The sequence below is a fragment of the Macaca fascicularis genome, chromosome 11 (assembly GCF_037993035.2).
Source record: "Macaca fascicularis isolate 582-1 chromosome 11, T2T-MFA8v1.1".
In the NCBI taxonomy this organism is placed as follows: Eukaryota; Metazoa; Chordata; class Mammalia; order Primates; family Cercopithecidae; genus Macaca; species Macaca fascicularis.
Genome location: NC_088385.1, coordinates 124,119,329 through 124,134,678, shown reverse-complemented (window position 1 = coordinate 124,134,678; position 15,350 = coordinate 124,119,329). Strand labels below are relative to the sequence as shown.

At 47.9% G+C, this 15,350-nt stretch overlaps 1 protein-coding gene across 9 annotated transcripts in view; it reads left to right on the top strand.

The window, feature by feature from the left end:
• The window catches only part of FBXO21 (F-box protein 21), a 50,039-nt gene that overhangs the window by 25,227 nt on the left and 9,462 nt on the right, over nucleotides 1-15,350 (top strand). For 2 of the 9 annotated variants that reach the window (XM_074007991.1, XM_005572355.5), the window contains 3 exons: nucleotides 727-859; nucleotides 8,970-9,160; nucleotides 11,084-11,241. In XM_074007991.1, coding sequence (XP_073864092.1) covers nucleotides 727-859; nucleotides 8,970-9,160; nucleotides 11,084-11,241 — 482 coding nt within the window. Of the gene's footprint in view, nucleotides 1-726; nucleotides 860-8,948; nucleotides 9,161-11,083; nucleotides 11,242-11,457; nucleotides 12,524-12,709; nucleotides 12,962-15,350 lie in introns of those variants that run through there. The other 7 variants (XM_074007990.1, XM_005572354.5, XR_006690654.3 and 4 more) reach the window with 6 other exon arrangements.

The following is a 15,350-nucleotide window of genomic DNA, read 5'->3' as shown; positions in this document are numbered from 1 at the left end:
AGTCCAGTTTCCATGAGGGTTCACTCTTGGTGTCATATATTCTGTGTGTTTGCACAAACACATAATGACATGTGTCCCCCTTTATAGTATCACACAGAGTAGTTTCACTGGCCTAAAATATCCTCTGTGCTCTGCCTACTCATCATTCTTTTTTTTTTTTTTTTGAGACAGAGTTTCGCTCTTGTTGCCTAGGCTGGAGTGCAATGGCGTGATCTCAGCTCACCGCAACCTCTGCCTCCTGGGTTCAAGCGATTCTCCTGCCTCAGCTTCCTGAGTAGCTGGGATTACAGGCATGTGCCACCACGCTCGGCTAATTTTTGTAGTTTTAGTGGAGACAGGGTTTCTCCATTTTGGTCAGGCTGGTCTCGAACTCACAACCTCAGGTGATCCGCCTGCCTTGGCCTCCCAAAGTGCTGGGATTACAGGCGTGAGCCACTGTGCCTGGCCTTCAGAATTCATTTTTAATTAGGTACAGTGTTATTGCTCTGATTGCTTAGTAAAAATGCTTCTGATTTTCATTTAGTACCCATCACCAAAGTAGGGTACAAGATTTATATTTATTGTATTTTTTTTTTTCTTAAGAGTATTGTTGAACAGAGGAGAAATACCAGAATCAGAAAACGTTTGGGATTTGTGTCAATTCTATTTAAAACCTGGGCCTGGAGAAAGAGAGTCTTTGCTGAAAAAACAAGCAGGATAAGACAAAGATTGTTTTTCCTCTGCTAGGGAAGGCATCGACCAGTCGTACCAGCTCCTGAGAGACTCGCTGGATCTCTATCTGGCAATGTACCCGGACCAGGTGCAGCTTCTCCTCCTCCAAGCCAGGCTTTACTTCCACCTGGGCATCTGGCCAGAGAAGGTAATTATTTTACCTTGATGCTTTGCACTTGCCTTAGAAAGGGAAGTCCTAGATTGAAGGGTGCCCGTGACAAGCTTCTCTTTGTGTTAACATGGGGAATAAACACACATTTATTCAGTCTCTCAATCATAACCCATCAGTAGATTTTTTTTTTACCTCTCTTATTCTAAGGAAAATTGGTTCTATTGCCAGGAATTGCCTGTTCTCTTTGTGGTCAGCTTCTTAAACCCTAGAACCACAAAGCCTCTGTCCCCACTACTCACCCATGGGGGCCCTAAGATCGTTTTCCCCGAGTCACCGTCACTCAGCAACGGAAAGCAAAGCTGTAAATGGTCAACCTCCAGCTGTACTGTTAACTACATTGGCCATGAATAAGTACTCCTGTTTGACACAGGAAAATTGGATCTTAGATATGTTCAACTTGAGCCACTAGAGTAGAGAAGGGCTATTTGGAAACCATTGAATTTTGACACTTTCACTTGAATTTTCTCCGTTTTTTTACTGGCCCCCTTTGGGCAGCAGCATGCGCTTTCAGAAGGCTGTGGTGTTGACCTTGCGAGCTGTGTGGATGCAGCACGTAGAGAGGCCCGCTGTGTATAACGGTGCAGGAGCCAGCCGCACATTCCCACCGTGCCCTGACTCTTCTCTAGAAATATGTGAACAGTCCTTTTTGTTTGTTTAGAGCAGAATTTAATTCTGAGGTCTCACAGGCCATTAGCATAAACTCATCTCCTTGTGTCATTAGAGAGGGATAAATTCTTTCTTGAAAAAGTGAATATTCTTTTTTTTTTTTTTTGAGACGGAGTCTCGCTCTGTAGCCCAGGCTGGAGTGCAGTGGCCGGATCTCAGCTCACTGCAAGCTCCGCCTCCCGGGTTCACGCCATTCTCCGGCCTCAGCCTCCCGAGTAGCTGGGACTACAGGCGCCCGCCACCTCGCCCGGCTATTTTTTGTATTTCTTAGTAGAGACGGGGTTTCACCGTGTTAGCCAGGATGGTCTCGATCTCCTGACCTCGTGATCCGCCCATCTCGGCCTCCCAAAGTGCTGGGATTACAGGCTTGAGCCACCGCGCCCGGCCGAAAAAGTGAATATTCTAAGTGACTCTACATTGCTTAAACTTAAAGTCTCACTGATTCACAACTTCGAAGATCTAAAATCGTTCTAAGAAACGATGCTTCAGTAGGAAAACCCCAAGGCTCCTGTTTTAAGAAAAGATGTCAGCCGGGCGCGGTGGCTCATGCCTGTAATCCCAGCACTTTGGGAGGTTGAAGCAGGTGGATCACTTGAGGTCAGGAGTTAGAGACCAGCCTGGCCAACGTAGTGAAATCCCATCTCTACTAAAAGTACAAAAATTAGCTGGGTGTGGTGGTGGGCACCTGTAGTTCCAGCTACTCAGGAGGCAAGAGAATTGCTTGAACCCAGGAGGTGGAGGTTGCAGTGATTCGATACCATGCCACTGCACTCCAGCCAGGGCAACAGAGCAAGACTCTGTCTCAAAAAAAAAAAAAAAGAAAAGAAAAGATGTCATCTGTAGCCCACATGGCAAATGTCCTCCCAGAATATCTGTGTAATGTGGTAGAGGAATTATTGGAAAAGAAAACTCTCCACCAAAGTTACCAACTACTTGTCCAAGATGTAATCATTTATTTTCATTTTATTTATGTGTTTTATTTTTTATTTTTTTTTAAATAGAGACTGAGTTTCACCGTGTTGCCCAGGCTGGGCTAAAGCCAATCTTGGCCTCCCAAAGTGCTGAGATTACAGGTGTGTGCCACCACACCCTGCCTATTTATTTATTTATTTGGGGTTTTTTTGTTTGTTTGTTTGAGATGGAGTCTTGCTCTGTCGCCCAGGCTGGAGTGGAGTGGCATGATCTCAGCTCACTGCAGCCTCTCCCTTCCAGGTTCAAGCAATTTCCCTGCTTCAGCCTACCAAGTAGCTGGGACTATAGGTACACCACCACGCCTGACTAATTTTTGTATTTTTTTTCTTAGTAGAGACAGGGTTTCACCATGTTGGCCAGGCTGTTCTCGAACTCCTGACCTCAAGCGATCTGTGTTCCTCGGCCTCCCAAAGTATTGGGATTGCAGGCGTGAGATACCACACCCAGCCCCTGCCTATTTATTTTTGATACCGGGATATATGTATACTTTTTGCTTTAGACTTGTTAAGGAGTTTTTACGAGATGCCAAGCAAAGCAAGTTTCTTTTTTTCTTTTACTTTTTTCTTTTTTTTTTTTTTTGAGACAGAGTCTCACTCTCTTGCCCAGGCTGGAATGCAGTGGCGCAATCTTGGCTCACTGCAACCTCTGCGTCCCGGGTTCAAGTGATCTTCCTGCCTCAGCCTCCCAAGTGGCTGGGATTACTGGCATGTGCCACCACACCTGGCTAATTTTTGTATTTTTAGTAGAAACGGGGTTTCACCCTGTTGGCCAGTCTGGTCTTGAACTCCTGACCTCAAGTGATCCGCCTGCCTCGGCCTCCCAAAGTGGTGGGATTACCTGCGTGAGCCACCGTGCCCAGCCTGCAAGTTTATTTAAATGTAAATTTTGTAGTTAAATTTTGAGTCATTGGAGAAGTGATGCTATTAACATCCCATTTTAGGGGGAAATCTGCAGAAGCTGAGTTGTCCTCACTTTCCAGACTGGACTCATTTCAGTACTTGGGCTTTACAGACTTACTGGGGACTAACCTTGGTGTCCTCCCTAGTTCCAAAATTGCCACACGCAGAGCATTTTCCCTCATGACATTTGCTGCTGGGGTGCATCTCCTGGGTGACCCCTCATTCAGAGATTAGGGGAGAAAAGTGACTCATTCCCAGTGCACTCGTGACTGCCTACTCTTAATAAATGCATAATCCAGCTAGAGCCCCTGAGACAGCCAAGGAAAACTGTGGGACTTGCAGTGCAGAAGAATCCAGGGGGTGCTGAAGAAATCAGACAAGGTTCCTCTCCAGAGGAGGGGTTTGAGGTGTGACCTTGAAAAATGAAAAACAACTTCAGAGGGTAGAAAAGTAGGTGACTGCGGTCAGTGGGAACAACCTGCACGTGGCCAGGGGTGGGAGGGTGGGGCGCCTGCACATGTCAGCCTAGCACGGATTTATATGCTGATGAGTGTGCAGTTTGAGGTGTATTTTTACGTGTGTGTGTATAATTGTTATGGCGTGTGAGACCAGTTTGTGAAAGGCTTTGACTTTATCAGGTGAAAGGGAGACATTCCTGAGCTGGGAAGGCCTGAAGATTGCCTTGTTGTTAATTGAATTAAATCAGGAAGAGCTAAGAAACACAAGCCCTCTTGGTCACTGTCGCAGTAATCCAAGGTGATGATGGCTGTGATGGACATAGAGAGGGGCAGGATGGTGAGATTTTAAGTCAGGAGGACTGACTGAATGCCTTCCATCTTCTCAGCAGCCCTATAAGGTAGATATTATTTTTATTTTTGCCATGTTGCAAGTAATGAAACAGAGGCAGTGAGAAGTTAAATAACTTAGCCAGGTCTTCTGCACATGCCATGACAGCACCAGGAGTTCAGTGCGGGCAAGGTGATGCCCGAGCCCACCCCACGCGGCATCCCGTGGTACAGTGGACCGAGGCCAGAGCACTTCTGAAGAAGCCAGCACACAGGCACCTTCTCCTTCCTGCTGCCAGACCTGCGTCCGCATCATGATCCATAGTTCTCCTTTCCCTCCTTCTCTGCCTTTCAGTGGAAAAGGTATCCTTCCAATTTTCCAAGGCAAACACCTGTCTCTTCTATTAGAAGAAAAACAAAAAGTACTCCCTTTCCGCCCTGCAGGCATTTCCCTGGGTCGCCACCTTTCCTCCTCCCCCACAGCTGAAGCTCCTGGTCTGCCTCCCACTCACTCCCCAGAACATCAGGACCCGTTCCCATGCCTCCTCCATAGGCACTGTTCTTGCCCAGGAAGCCAGTGACCCTCTTTGGCTGAAACCATTCTCCTCATTGATAAATGCAGTAGATACTTTTTCTTTCTGTGTCTTGCCCTGTCACTGCGGGCTACTCCCTTCTGGGAACACTCGGTTCCTTTCGCTCTGTGGTCTCTGATTCTCAGGCTCTTGCCAGTTCCTCCCTTCAAGGCTAAAGGATGGTTTCCAGATGTCTTATACCCTGCACCTGTGCCCTAGGACAGTTCCCCTCTTCTTGTGTCAGTTTCTGCCTGTCTCCTGAGGCTGCTGGAGCACTGGACCCTGGGCTCCAGACCAGCATATCCACAGGCCTGCTCCACCCCTGCACGTGACTCTGTCTCCCAGACGGGTGAAAGTCGGTCCGCTGAGGCCAGTACTTCTGCAACTTGAAGCAGCGCCCTGGCCTCCTGCTTGTCCTCCCTCTCTCCACTCTGAGCCCCTGTGAACCCACTCTGTATACAGGTCCGAGGAATCTTAACAAAATATCAGTTAGGGCCGGGCGCGGTGGCTCACGCCTGTAATCCCAGCACTTCGGGAGGCTGAGGCGGGCGGATCACAAGGTCAGGAGATTGAGATCATCCTGGCTAACATGGTGAAACCCCGTCTCTACTAAAAATACAAAAAATTAGCCTGGTGCAGTGCCGGGCGCCTGTAGTCCCAGCTACTCTGGAGGCTGAGGCAGGAGAATGGCGTGAACCCAGGAGGCGGAGCTTGCAGTGAGCAGAGATCGGGTCACTGCACTCCAGCCTGGGCGACAGAGCGATACTCCGTCTCAAAAAAACAAACAAACAAAACCCAAAAAAACAAATTACCAATTAGGTCCCTTCACTGCTTAAACCCCTCAGGGTGGCTCCCCCATTGCCTTGAAGACCAGACTCGCTCTCTTCCGTGTGGCTTTTCGGTTCTCGGCGGTCTGGCCCTGCTTGCCTGATGCTCCCTGCCTCCTGTGGAGCTCCTTGGTCCTCTGCAGCACCCACTTTGTGTTCCTGCGCTGTCTTGCTTCAGTCTTTTGCATGTGCTGCGTCTCTGCCCAGGGCCTCTGCTCATCCTCAACTCCATTGGCTGGCTCACTTCTGCCCAGCTGTCAGTTTAGACTTCTGCCTCCTCCAAAACCCCTTCCTTGGTTCCTGTGCGTGGCCAGGTCACGTTTTTCCGTCATTCCTGTGCTTGCCCTTCCTAGAGCTTCATCCAGTCTCTGGTAACTGCTGCTCCGTCATCCGTCTCCATTAGAGCATGTTCTTTAAGGACAAGGACCAGGTCTCCTTCCTAACTGTCGCCTTCCCCATGCTCTCAACACAATTCATGGCCCATGATAGGAACTCAAAAATGTTTTTAAATGAATAATTAAGAAATGACTGCCAGGTGTGGTGGCTCATGACTGTCATCCCAGCACTTGGGGTGGCAGAGGCAGGTGGATCACTTGAGGCCAAGAGTTTGAGACCAACCTGAGCAACATGACAAAACCCAGTCTCTACCAAAATAAAATATAAAAAGTAGCTGTGTGTGGTGGCACATGCCTGTAGTCCCAGCTACTCGGGAGGCTGAGGTGGGAGGATCGCCTGAGCCTGGGAGGTCAAGGCCAAGGCTGTACTCCAGCCTGGGTGACAGAGTGAGACCCTGTCTCAAAAAAAAAAGTGGCAGAACTTCCATTAGATATGAATAAAGAAGATTAAAAGGGGATGTCCAGATTTTTCAACATGGGGGCAATTTATGCCACTCTGAAAGTAGGTATTTGGAGAACAGGCCTGTTTTGGTAGTAGGAGAGTATTTTCTGTGGGGTATGTTGCATTCGTCCTGACCTGAAGCCATCAAGTGCAGATGCCCAGTAGCCTTTAGCAGGAGCTCCCAGCATTAGCATCTGGTAACTGAAGCCCCAGAAGTAGCGGATCCCACAGACAATGGATATCAAGAAAGCAGAGCCAAGAACTTCAGAGAGAACCTTAGAGGGAACCTGGAATTCAGGGACAGAGCAGGGGCCAGCAAACTATGGCTTGGGGGCCAGATTAACAAAACTTTTTGTGAATAAGTTGTGTTTGTTTACTTATTATCTGTAGCTTTTTTCAAGCTACAGTGGCAGAGTCGAGTAGTTAAATCAGGGATTGTGTGGCCCCCAAAGCCTACTGTCGCTTCTCCAGCCCTTTACAGAAAAAGTTTGCCAACCCCTAGGCTAGAGGGAGAAGAGCAATATAGGGAAATGCATCATGGGTAATAGACCCCAATCCAGGATCTCCGCCCCAGAAGTGGTGATCTTGTGGCATTCTAGGCCTAGAGTATTTGGTGGGGACGGCATGGTGCCTGGGTCAACACTGTCTGCAAATACACCAGGCCCCGAAGTGCAGTTCTTCGTTTCTGCCCTCTCCCTTCGCCCTCAGCCACACACCCAGTGAAAGGGGGGGTAATTATCCTTGACCTTATCTAGACTTCCTCTGTTCTCTGATGATACCAAGTTCTGACCATTTTACTTATCTGGTGGGGAGGTGGCTGCTAGGAGAGAAGGGGAGCTGTGTGTGTGGAACACAGCGGAGGGGCAGAGAAAGCGGCTTGCTGCAACTCTGGCAGGCCACGAGTACAGCCGTTATGCAGGCACTGTCAGTAGGCGCTTCCTGTTGAAGTAGAGGGTAAATGCTGCGAGTGTCCCAGAATTAAAAGTGCCCGACTAGAAGTGGAGGCACAGGGGGATTGGCTGGCTGTTGATTCTTGTCAAAACTGGGTTTAGGGTACTTGGGATTATATTGTTTTGTCCATTTTTATGTGTTTGGAACTTTTTGTAGTAGTTAATTAAAAATGCTCCTACTCTTGCTAGGGTATGACACTGGTTGAGACCAAGAGTTGATCTTCACACCCAGGGCCACAGCTTCACTCCACCTCTCCACCACCCTGTGACCCCGGGCCAGTCACTTCACTAAGTCTGAGTCCTCTTCTGGAAGTGGCAGTGATTAAAAGCTTTTTTTTTTTCCCACCTAATCCTGCCAATTTAAGGTCAAGAAATTACTGACCGTCAAATGGGAAGGATTAAGTGAAACAAAAAACGTGATGGCCTTAGCACAGTGACCAGCAGAGAATAGTGTTCAGTAAATGTTGAGGTCCAGCACGTCTCAGTCTGAAAGGCAAGATAACATGGTGCATAAAACTGGAGTTTTCACAATACGTTGACAGGCTCATAGTGCATCAGCAAATAGGACAGTGATTATTCATGATTTGAGAAGCTGAGAAAGGAATTCAGAGGTAAAAACACCAGCTAGTCTGACAGGTCTGGGCCTAGAGTTCAGGTTGCTTTATGCACTAAGTAGGCTGTAATCCAGGACTCAGTAAATTGGAAGGAGAACCTTGTCAGAAACACTATGCTAAGGGCTGTAAACATAATGGGTATGAAATAATTATATGTCTGTGTCTTTTTAAGCGTGGAGTTTTTTCCACAGAGGTACTGTTTGCAGTACAGGCGGTAATAGTGGAGTCAGACAGGCCTGCTACTCTTTGCTGCTAGTTTAACCTCTCTGCATAGATGTAGTTTCTCCTGCTGCCTGCTGAATACGAAATACCATATGAGTTAAGACCACTGAAGTGACCAGCAGGATTTTAGAACTCTATTGATATATGTAGCTCCCTCCTTCTAGTATAGCTTCATAAACTCAACGAATGCATCCCTTTGGCGCCCGCTTCGTGACTTTTCCATCTTTTCCAGCACTGAAGCAGTTGTGTCAAACATTCTCTTGGTCTCGATTAAAGCAATTTGGCATTTTTTTCCCTCTGAATTCATGAGTGGCAAGTGAAAATTGTTCCTGTGTATTGGAAAAACATGATTCTCCCATTTCCCATGCCAACCAAGCATGCTAGGTGCTGTTAGAGCCCGCCTCATCCAGAGTGCCCTAGGTGGTGGGCCCTTGCCTGCGTCCCCAGTGCTTACCCCAGCACACTGGTTTCCAAAGAACTCCTCAGGTGCACATGGGTTGAATTGGGGTGTCCTGGGCCAGCTGCCGGTGTTACAGTCGAGCCCAACCCTGGGCATATGCAGTGCCAACTTGGTGGCGGTCCATCAGAGAATGGCCCAGAGACCTGGACTGGGGCCATCAGGGCACAGCCACCCCTTGTGGTCCTTTGTTAGGTTACGTAGGTAGGTCTAAATCCCTCGCCGCAAAAAAGAAAAGGCCTAGCTGAAAATATTATCTTTTAGTCTTTCTGTCTTGTCTTGAAGGTGCTTGACATCCTCCAGCACATCCAAACCCTAGACCCGGGGCAGCACGGGGCGGTGGGCTACCTGGTGCAGCACACTCTAGAGCACATTGAGCGCAAAAAGGAGGAGGTGGGCGTGGAGGTGAAGCTGCGCTCCGATGAGAAGCACAGGGATGTCTGCTACTCCATCGGGCTCATTATGAAGCATAAGAGGTGAGTGCCCACGATTGTCTGTCCTGTGGTGTCCCTTCCACAGGGGCTGCGGAGACACACACGCACCTGGTGAGCCCCCAGGGCACAGTGGAGGAGGAGCTGGCTGGATCACTTATCCCCCAAGTGTGCACCTTGGGGAAGACAGAACGCTGAACCTCTTTTTTTTCTTTTTGAACCATGTCTTTGACCTTTGTGTTTTTTTAAGCAGCAACTTACTTTCCTGAGAGAGCTTCTAGTGTTTTTAGTGGCCTTTAGATGTTTGACCCTTCTCTGTTTGGGAACATGGAAGTAACTTTGTAAGCCACAAGTTTTTTCTCTCATTTCCTCATTGTTCTTATGTCTTGTCACTTAATCTCAGGCTCTTCAAATCTGATAGGCACGTGGTCTATTTACCAGGCAAAATTAAACTGTATCCAAAATGATTGGAGCAGTTTACATCCCACCAGCAGGCTAGGAGCCTAGAGTTCTTATTCTCGCCTGGTGCTATTGCCAGACCTTTAAAAGTGTACTCACGTGAGAAATGGCAAATAGTGTTTCACTGTGGTTTTAATTTCTGTTTCCTGGGTTACTAAGCACAGTGAGGTTCTTTTCATATATTTACTGGCTACCCAAGTTCCAAGTTTCCTCTTATTAAGCGCCTCTTCAAACATTTCGTGGTTTTTTTTTTGGTTTTTTTTTTCTCCTTTGGAGGCGGAGTCTGGGTCTGTTGCCCAGGCTGGAGTGCAGTGGTGCGATCTCACCTCACCTGCAGCCTCTGCCTCCTGGGTTCAAGCAATTCTCCTGCCTCAGCCTCCCAAGTAGCTGGGACTACAGGCACGCACCACCACACCTGACTAATTTTTTGTGTTTTAGTAAAGACAGGGTTTCACCATGTTGACCAGGCTCGTCACTAACTCCTGACTAAAGTGATCTGCTGTTTTGGCCTCCCAAAGTGCTAGGATTACAGGCATGAGCCATGGTACCCGGCCCATTTCGTGTATTTTTTTCAATTGAGTTATTAGTCCTCCCTATTGATACGTTAGTTGTCCTGTATATCAGTCTCTACATGAGGATAAGTTGCAAATGTCTTTTCCCAGTTTTTGGCAGGTGGTTTTCATTCTTTATTGCATTTTTTTTTTTTGACTTTTAAATGGAAATTTGCAAAGATTTATAAGAGAGAAAGGACTGTAAGGAACCAGGTGGTGTTCCTGTCATCCAGCCTCCACAGCTTCCATACGGGGTGGATCTTACTCTCCCCTGCACCCTCCAGACCTACCTTTCTGGGTTAATTGACGTAAGTGCCAGATGCCATTTCACCTATAGCGATTTCAGTATGTACCTCTAAAAGGCAGGGGCACTCTCTCCTTCTCTCTCGGTCTTTTAATATTTAACATCTTGTTATCACATCTAAAAAACCCCAGTTCCTTAACTTCATGCAGTATCTAGTGAGAGTTCCTATATCCCCAGTTGTCTCATATTTTTAAATGTTTGGATCAGGATTTGTTAGTCTCTTGGTTTTAGTGATGTCAAATTGGTTAGTCGTTTCCTTTACGGGCTGTATTTTTAGTGCCTTGTTTTAACAAACCTTCCCTATCCTGAGCACGAAGATACTTTCTATTTTAGAAGTTCTGCATTTAACACCTGAGTCTTCATTGTACTGAGAATCAAATTTGGTGTGCTGTTGTTAGGCCAGGTCCCCATACCTTTTTCTTTTGGGTGACCAGTTGTTGTCTAATCACTTTTTGTTGAAAAGTTTATTCTTTTCCAGATAAAGTGCTATGTTGATAATAAGAAGTGTTTATAAAAGGGGTCAGGGCTGTCCTGAGAAAAGATTCATGTGGAGTAAAGCAGGTAACTGAGGATGAGCTGAGAGAAGCCACGTGGTTGTCTGTAGGTTGTTGCGCCCGGTCCACAAGGACTGACTGTGCCTCCTGTGTTAACTAGGTATGGCTATAACTGTGTGATCTACGGCTGGGACCCCACCTGCATGATGGGACACGAGTGGATCCGGAACATGAATGTCCACAGCCTACCGCACGGCCACCACCAGCCTTTCTATAACGTGCTGGTGGAGGACGGCTCCTGTCGATACGCAGCCCAAGGTAAGTGGCGGTTCCGCTTGCTCCAGTGGCCCCCTGGGCGTGTTTTCAGCACACGTCCGAGCCCTCGGGTAGGTACTGTGGGCGTCGGCCGTCGGTGCCTGGGCGGCTGACGCCCCATGGCCAGCCTCCTTCGGGCCCACAGTCAGCTAAACGTGGCTGGGTCTGCACAGGTGCAGCCCTGGCGAGGGGTCAGTAGTCACACCCGCCCTCCCCCAGGGCCTCTGCTCCCACAGCCCGAACCCTATGCCAGCTGTTGCCAGCTCTCATCTGATTGGCCATTGTCGATGCCAATCAAATTCCTGTAAGTCCTGCCTCCTGGACCCTGCTCTCGGCTCCTCCCAGACAAGAAGGGAACCTGGTGAACACTTGGGGGGCCCCCTAGTGCCCCCTGGCCTCCCCAGGCTTTGGCTGCCGGTTGATGCCGGAGACGCCCTCGTGTGGCCACCTGCGGGGACTGCAGCCCACAGCGCCGGCCCTGGGAACACCTGAGCGCCCGCAAGTGTGCGGTAAGTTTGGGTAGGCGTCTGGGCCACTGCCGCCCCGGCAGGTGCCAGCCCAGGGCAAGACTGAGGTAGAGACTGACAGAGCCTGTGGAAGCCGGTGAGAAACAAGAATGCCTTCAGTATGCGTCTCCCTTCTCTTTGTTCCTGTTGAATTTCACCTCCACTTAATAGGATGAATTCATTGTAGTGTCTGTCAAAGCATTCACATTGATTAATTAGTAGTTCACATTTATTAATAAAAATGAACGTGAATGCTAACGTAGTGCCATTCTGTGACGGGCATCATTCTAATGTATATTAACTCCATTTGAGAAACATCATCATTTTCTAGATGAGGAAACTGAGGCACAGGAAAGCCATTGAAATTTTAACTTACAGAACACAATTTGAAGCCAGGCAGCTTGACAGAGAGCCTCCTCCTTATCCATCACGCTGTACCTGCTCGTGTCTGGCCTAAAACATGAGGTTTGACCTAACTCGATATTATGTTCTGATAAATCCAATAATCAAAATATGGGATGTATAAAAATCTCAGAAGTTTCTAAAAGGCTGGAAATTGCCAGGTGAAGTGGCTCACACCTGGCTCACACCTGTAATTCCAGCACTTTGGGAGGGTGAGGCAGGATTATTGCTTGAGCTCAGGAGTTTGAGACCAGATTGGGCAACACAGCAAGACCCCATATCTGCAAAAAATTTAAAAATTAGCCAGGCAGAGTCATGTGCACCTGTGTTCCCAGCTACAACACAACAAGACCCCATCTCTACACAAAAATTAAAAATTAGGCAGAATAGTGTACACCTGTAGTCCCAGCTATTCAGGAGGTTGGGTTAGGAGGATCACTCAGGCCTGGGAAGTGAAGGCCGCAGTGTGCTATAATCATTGTGTTGCTGCACTCCAGTCTGGGTGACAGAGTGAGATCTCATCTCAAAAGGCTGGAAAATAATGATTATTGTCAATTCATCAGAAACTGAAAGGATCCCCTGGAACGGCAGCATCAAGAGAAATGTTTGTTGAGACTGCAGGTTGCTTGCCCTGCCTCAGTGTGATGGGGACGGTGTAAGGGGTTTATATGCTCCCTGTGGCAGATGGAGGCACCAACGGGGATATTATTAAACTTTTGAAGCTGTGTCGAATATAAACAATCTCTAAAAATCAACACATGATTTGGAAATTATTGACTGATCCCTGCGCCATTGGTACCAGCACAAGTCACCTGGTAAGTGCTTGATACCCTACAACATACGGCGTTCACAAGAATAAAGAAGCATTTTCTTTTCAACAACACCGTGGGCCAGTGTCTGTGGCTTTACCACATGGCATCATTATCCACTGTTTAGGGTTGATCTTAAGTATTTGGTTTTAGGGGTTGTGATTTGTTCACTTCAGAAGTTGATCTCTTATCATATCTAGGTGAACATGCAATGTAAGGTTTAGTCATAAAATTGTCATTACTGAAAAAACATCTGGTTGTCAGTTTTATCATCTCTTAAATCGAGATAGAACTAAATGATTATGGGTGATGTTAGCAAATTGCCTTCTGGAATTTAAAATGTAGAGACTTAGAAAATTCTTAGAACTTCAAAGCTGTTTCTACACTATGCTAGTTCCCGTCTTCTGCTGGCAGTTTCATCAGCACTCCATCAGCAAGCGTTTCCTGAGGGACTCTGAGTCCTAGGCTGAGGGGCAGTTGCCCCCCCAACATGTCTGATGTGTAGCTGTCTGCAGGGTCCTCCCTCTCCAGGGGACTCTCCTCTAGGCCTTCATCTCTTTCCCCCTTGGGGTGTCTGGATATGCTGGTGACTTCCAAAGCCGTGTTTCCATCCCAAGCTCTTCTCTGGGCTCTGTGCGCACCTCTAACAGCCCCCAGGTGTGTGCGCTTGGAGGTCTCTCGGGGGTCTTGTCTCCACTGTTCTTACCCCCGACTCACTGAACCCATTGTTGTAACTCGATTATCTCTGCAAAGAAAGACAAAGCATGAACGCTTTGTGCTGCCCCCATATCCCCGCTGCTCCTGCCTGCCCATCTTACTGTGCCTGCCCATCTCACTCTGCCTGCCCATCTCACTCTGCCTGCCCATCTCACTGAGTGACACCACATGGGGGCCGGGTCTCGCCCTTTTCTCTTTGCCCTCGCCACACATCTGTCTACACACACACGGCTGTCTCCTTATGTGTCTCACATTTCCATTCCGGTGGTTTCTGCTTGCCTACTTCCTAACTGGCACCTGCCTCCAGGCCTGTCCCCAACCAAGCATTTTCCTTAGCAGCAGCAAGAGGATCTTCCTAGCGTGTCCCCGGCCACTTACTGCTTGAATTGACTGACCGTTAGGAGTTTCTCATCGGCAGGCAGTCCGGAATGCTTTACCAGGCCTTAGGGATCTGGCCTTCCCCTTACAGCTCCAGCACGGTTCCCACCCCCGGCATACTCCCGCCCATTTCCGCTCATCTTCCTTGAAGTCGTCATTCTTGCTTGCACGTCTTCACACAGTTGGCTGCCCCTGACTGATAGGTTTCCCTGCCTCACCTGCTGGTTTCCTGTCACTTCCTCCCAGAAGCTCTTCTTGCCCCGCCCCTTCCCTGCCCCTTGAGGTCAGGTCATTTGTTCCCACTCTGCACTTCGTGACACCCTGTCCTTCCCTGTCTTTCACATCCGCTGTTTCCTATTGAATGCTCTGCCCCCCTCGCCCAGTGTGAGCTTGGGGAGCTCGGTGAATGTGAAGTTCCTGCTCGCCCACGATGTGTCCCAGCTCCCATGCCACACCCCTGGGAGAGGCTTGCATTCAGCTGGGGGAGGGAATCCATCCCGGAGAGAGACAGCAGTAAACAGACACACAGCTGTGAGATGAGGGGAAAGTGTGTCATGAATGAGAGGCTTTTTTTTTTTAATATATAGGAAATTGGGATGAAGAGCATTTTCAAACACATGGAACAGTTAAAATAATACATCAAATATCCCCGTTTACCCTCCAGTCGATTCAACAGTGAATGATTCCCATATTTGCTTTATCTATAGAGACTTTACTTTTTTCCTGCACCATTTGAAAGAATATTGCAGACATGACCTAAATGCTGAATTATGTCTAAGTATAAGGAGATTCCTCTGCATAACCGCAATTACATTATCATACCTAACATAATTATTTTATAATATCTAATAGTTTTCAAATTTCTCAATTGTCACAAAATAACCTTATGCCTATTTTTTGCTGGTTTTTTAAAATCAGGATCCAACCAGATTTCATTCACTGCATTTGGTTGTTTTTTTCTCTTTAGTCTCTCTTATTAAAGACAGTTCCTCATTCTTCTTCTTTTTTCCCCTTCTTCATATGACTTTGACTTTTTGAAGAATCCAGTGCAGTGGTGCAAACCTGAGTCACTGCAGCCTTAACCTCCTCAGCTCAAGTGATCCTCCCACCTCAGCCTCCCAAGTAGCTGGGACTACAGGCATGTGCCACCACACCTGGCTACTTTTTTTTTTTTTTTTTTTTTTTTTGAGACGGAGTCTCGCTCTGTCGCCCGGGCTGGAGTGCAGTGGCCGGATCTCGGCTCACTGCAAAGTCCGCCTTCCGGGTTCACGCCATTCTCTTGCCTCAGCCTCCCGAGTAG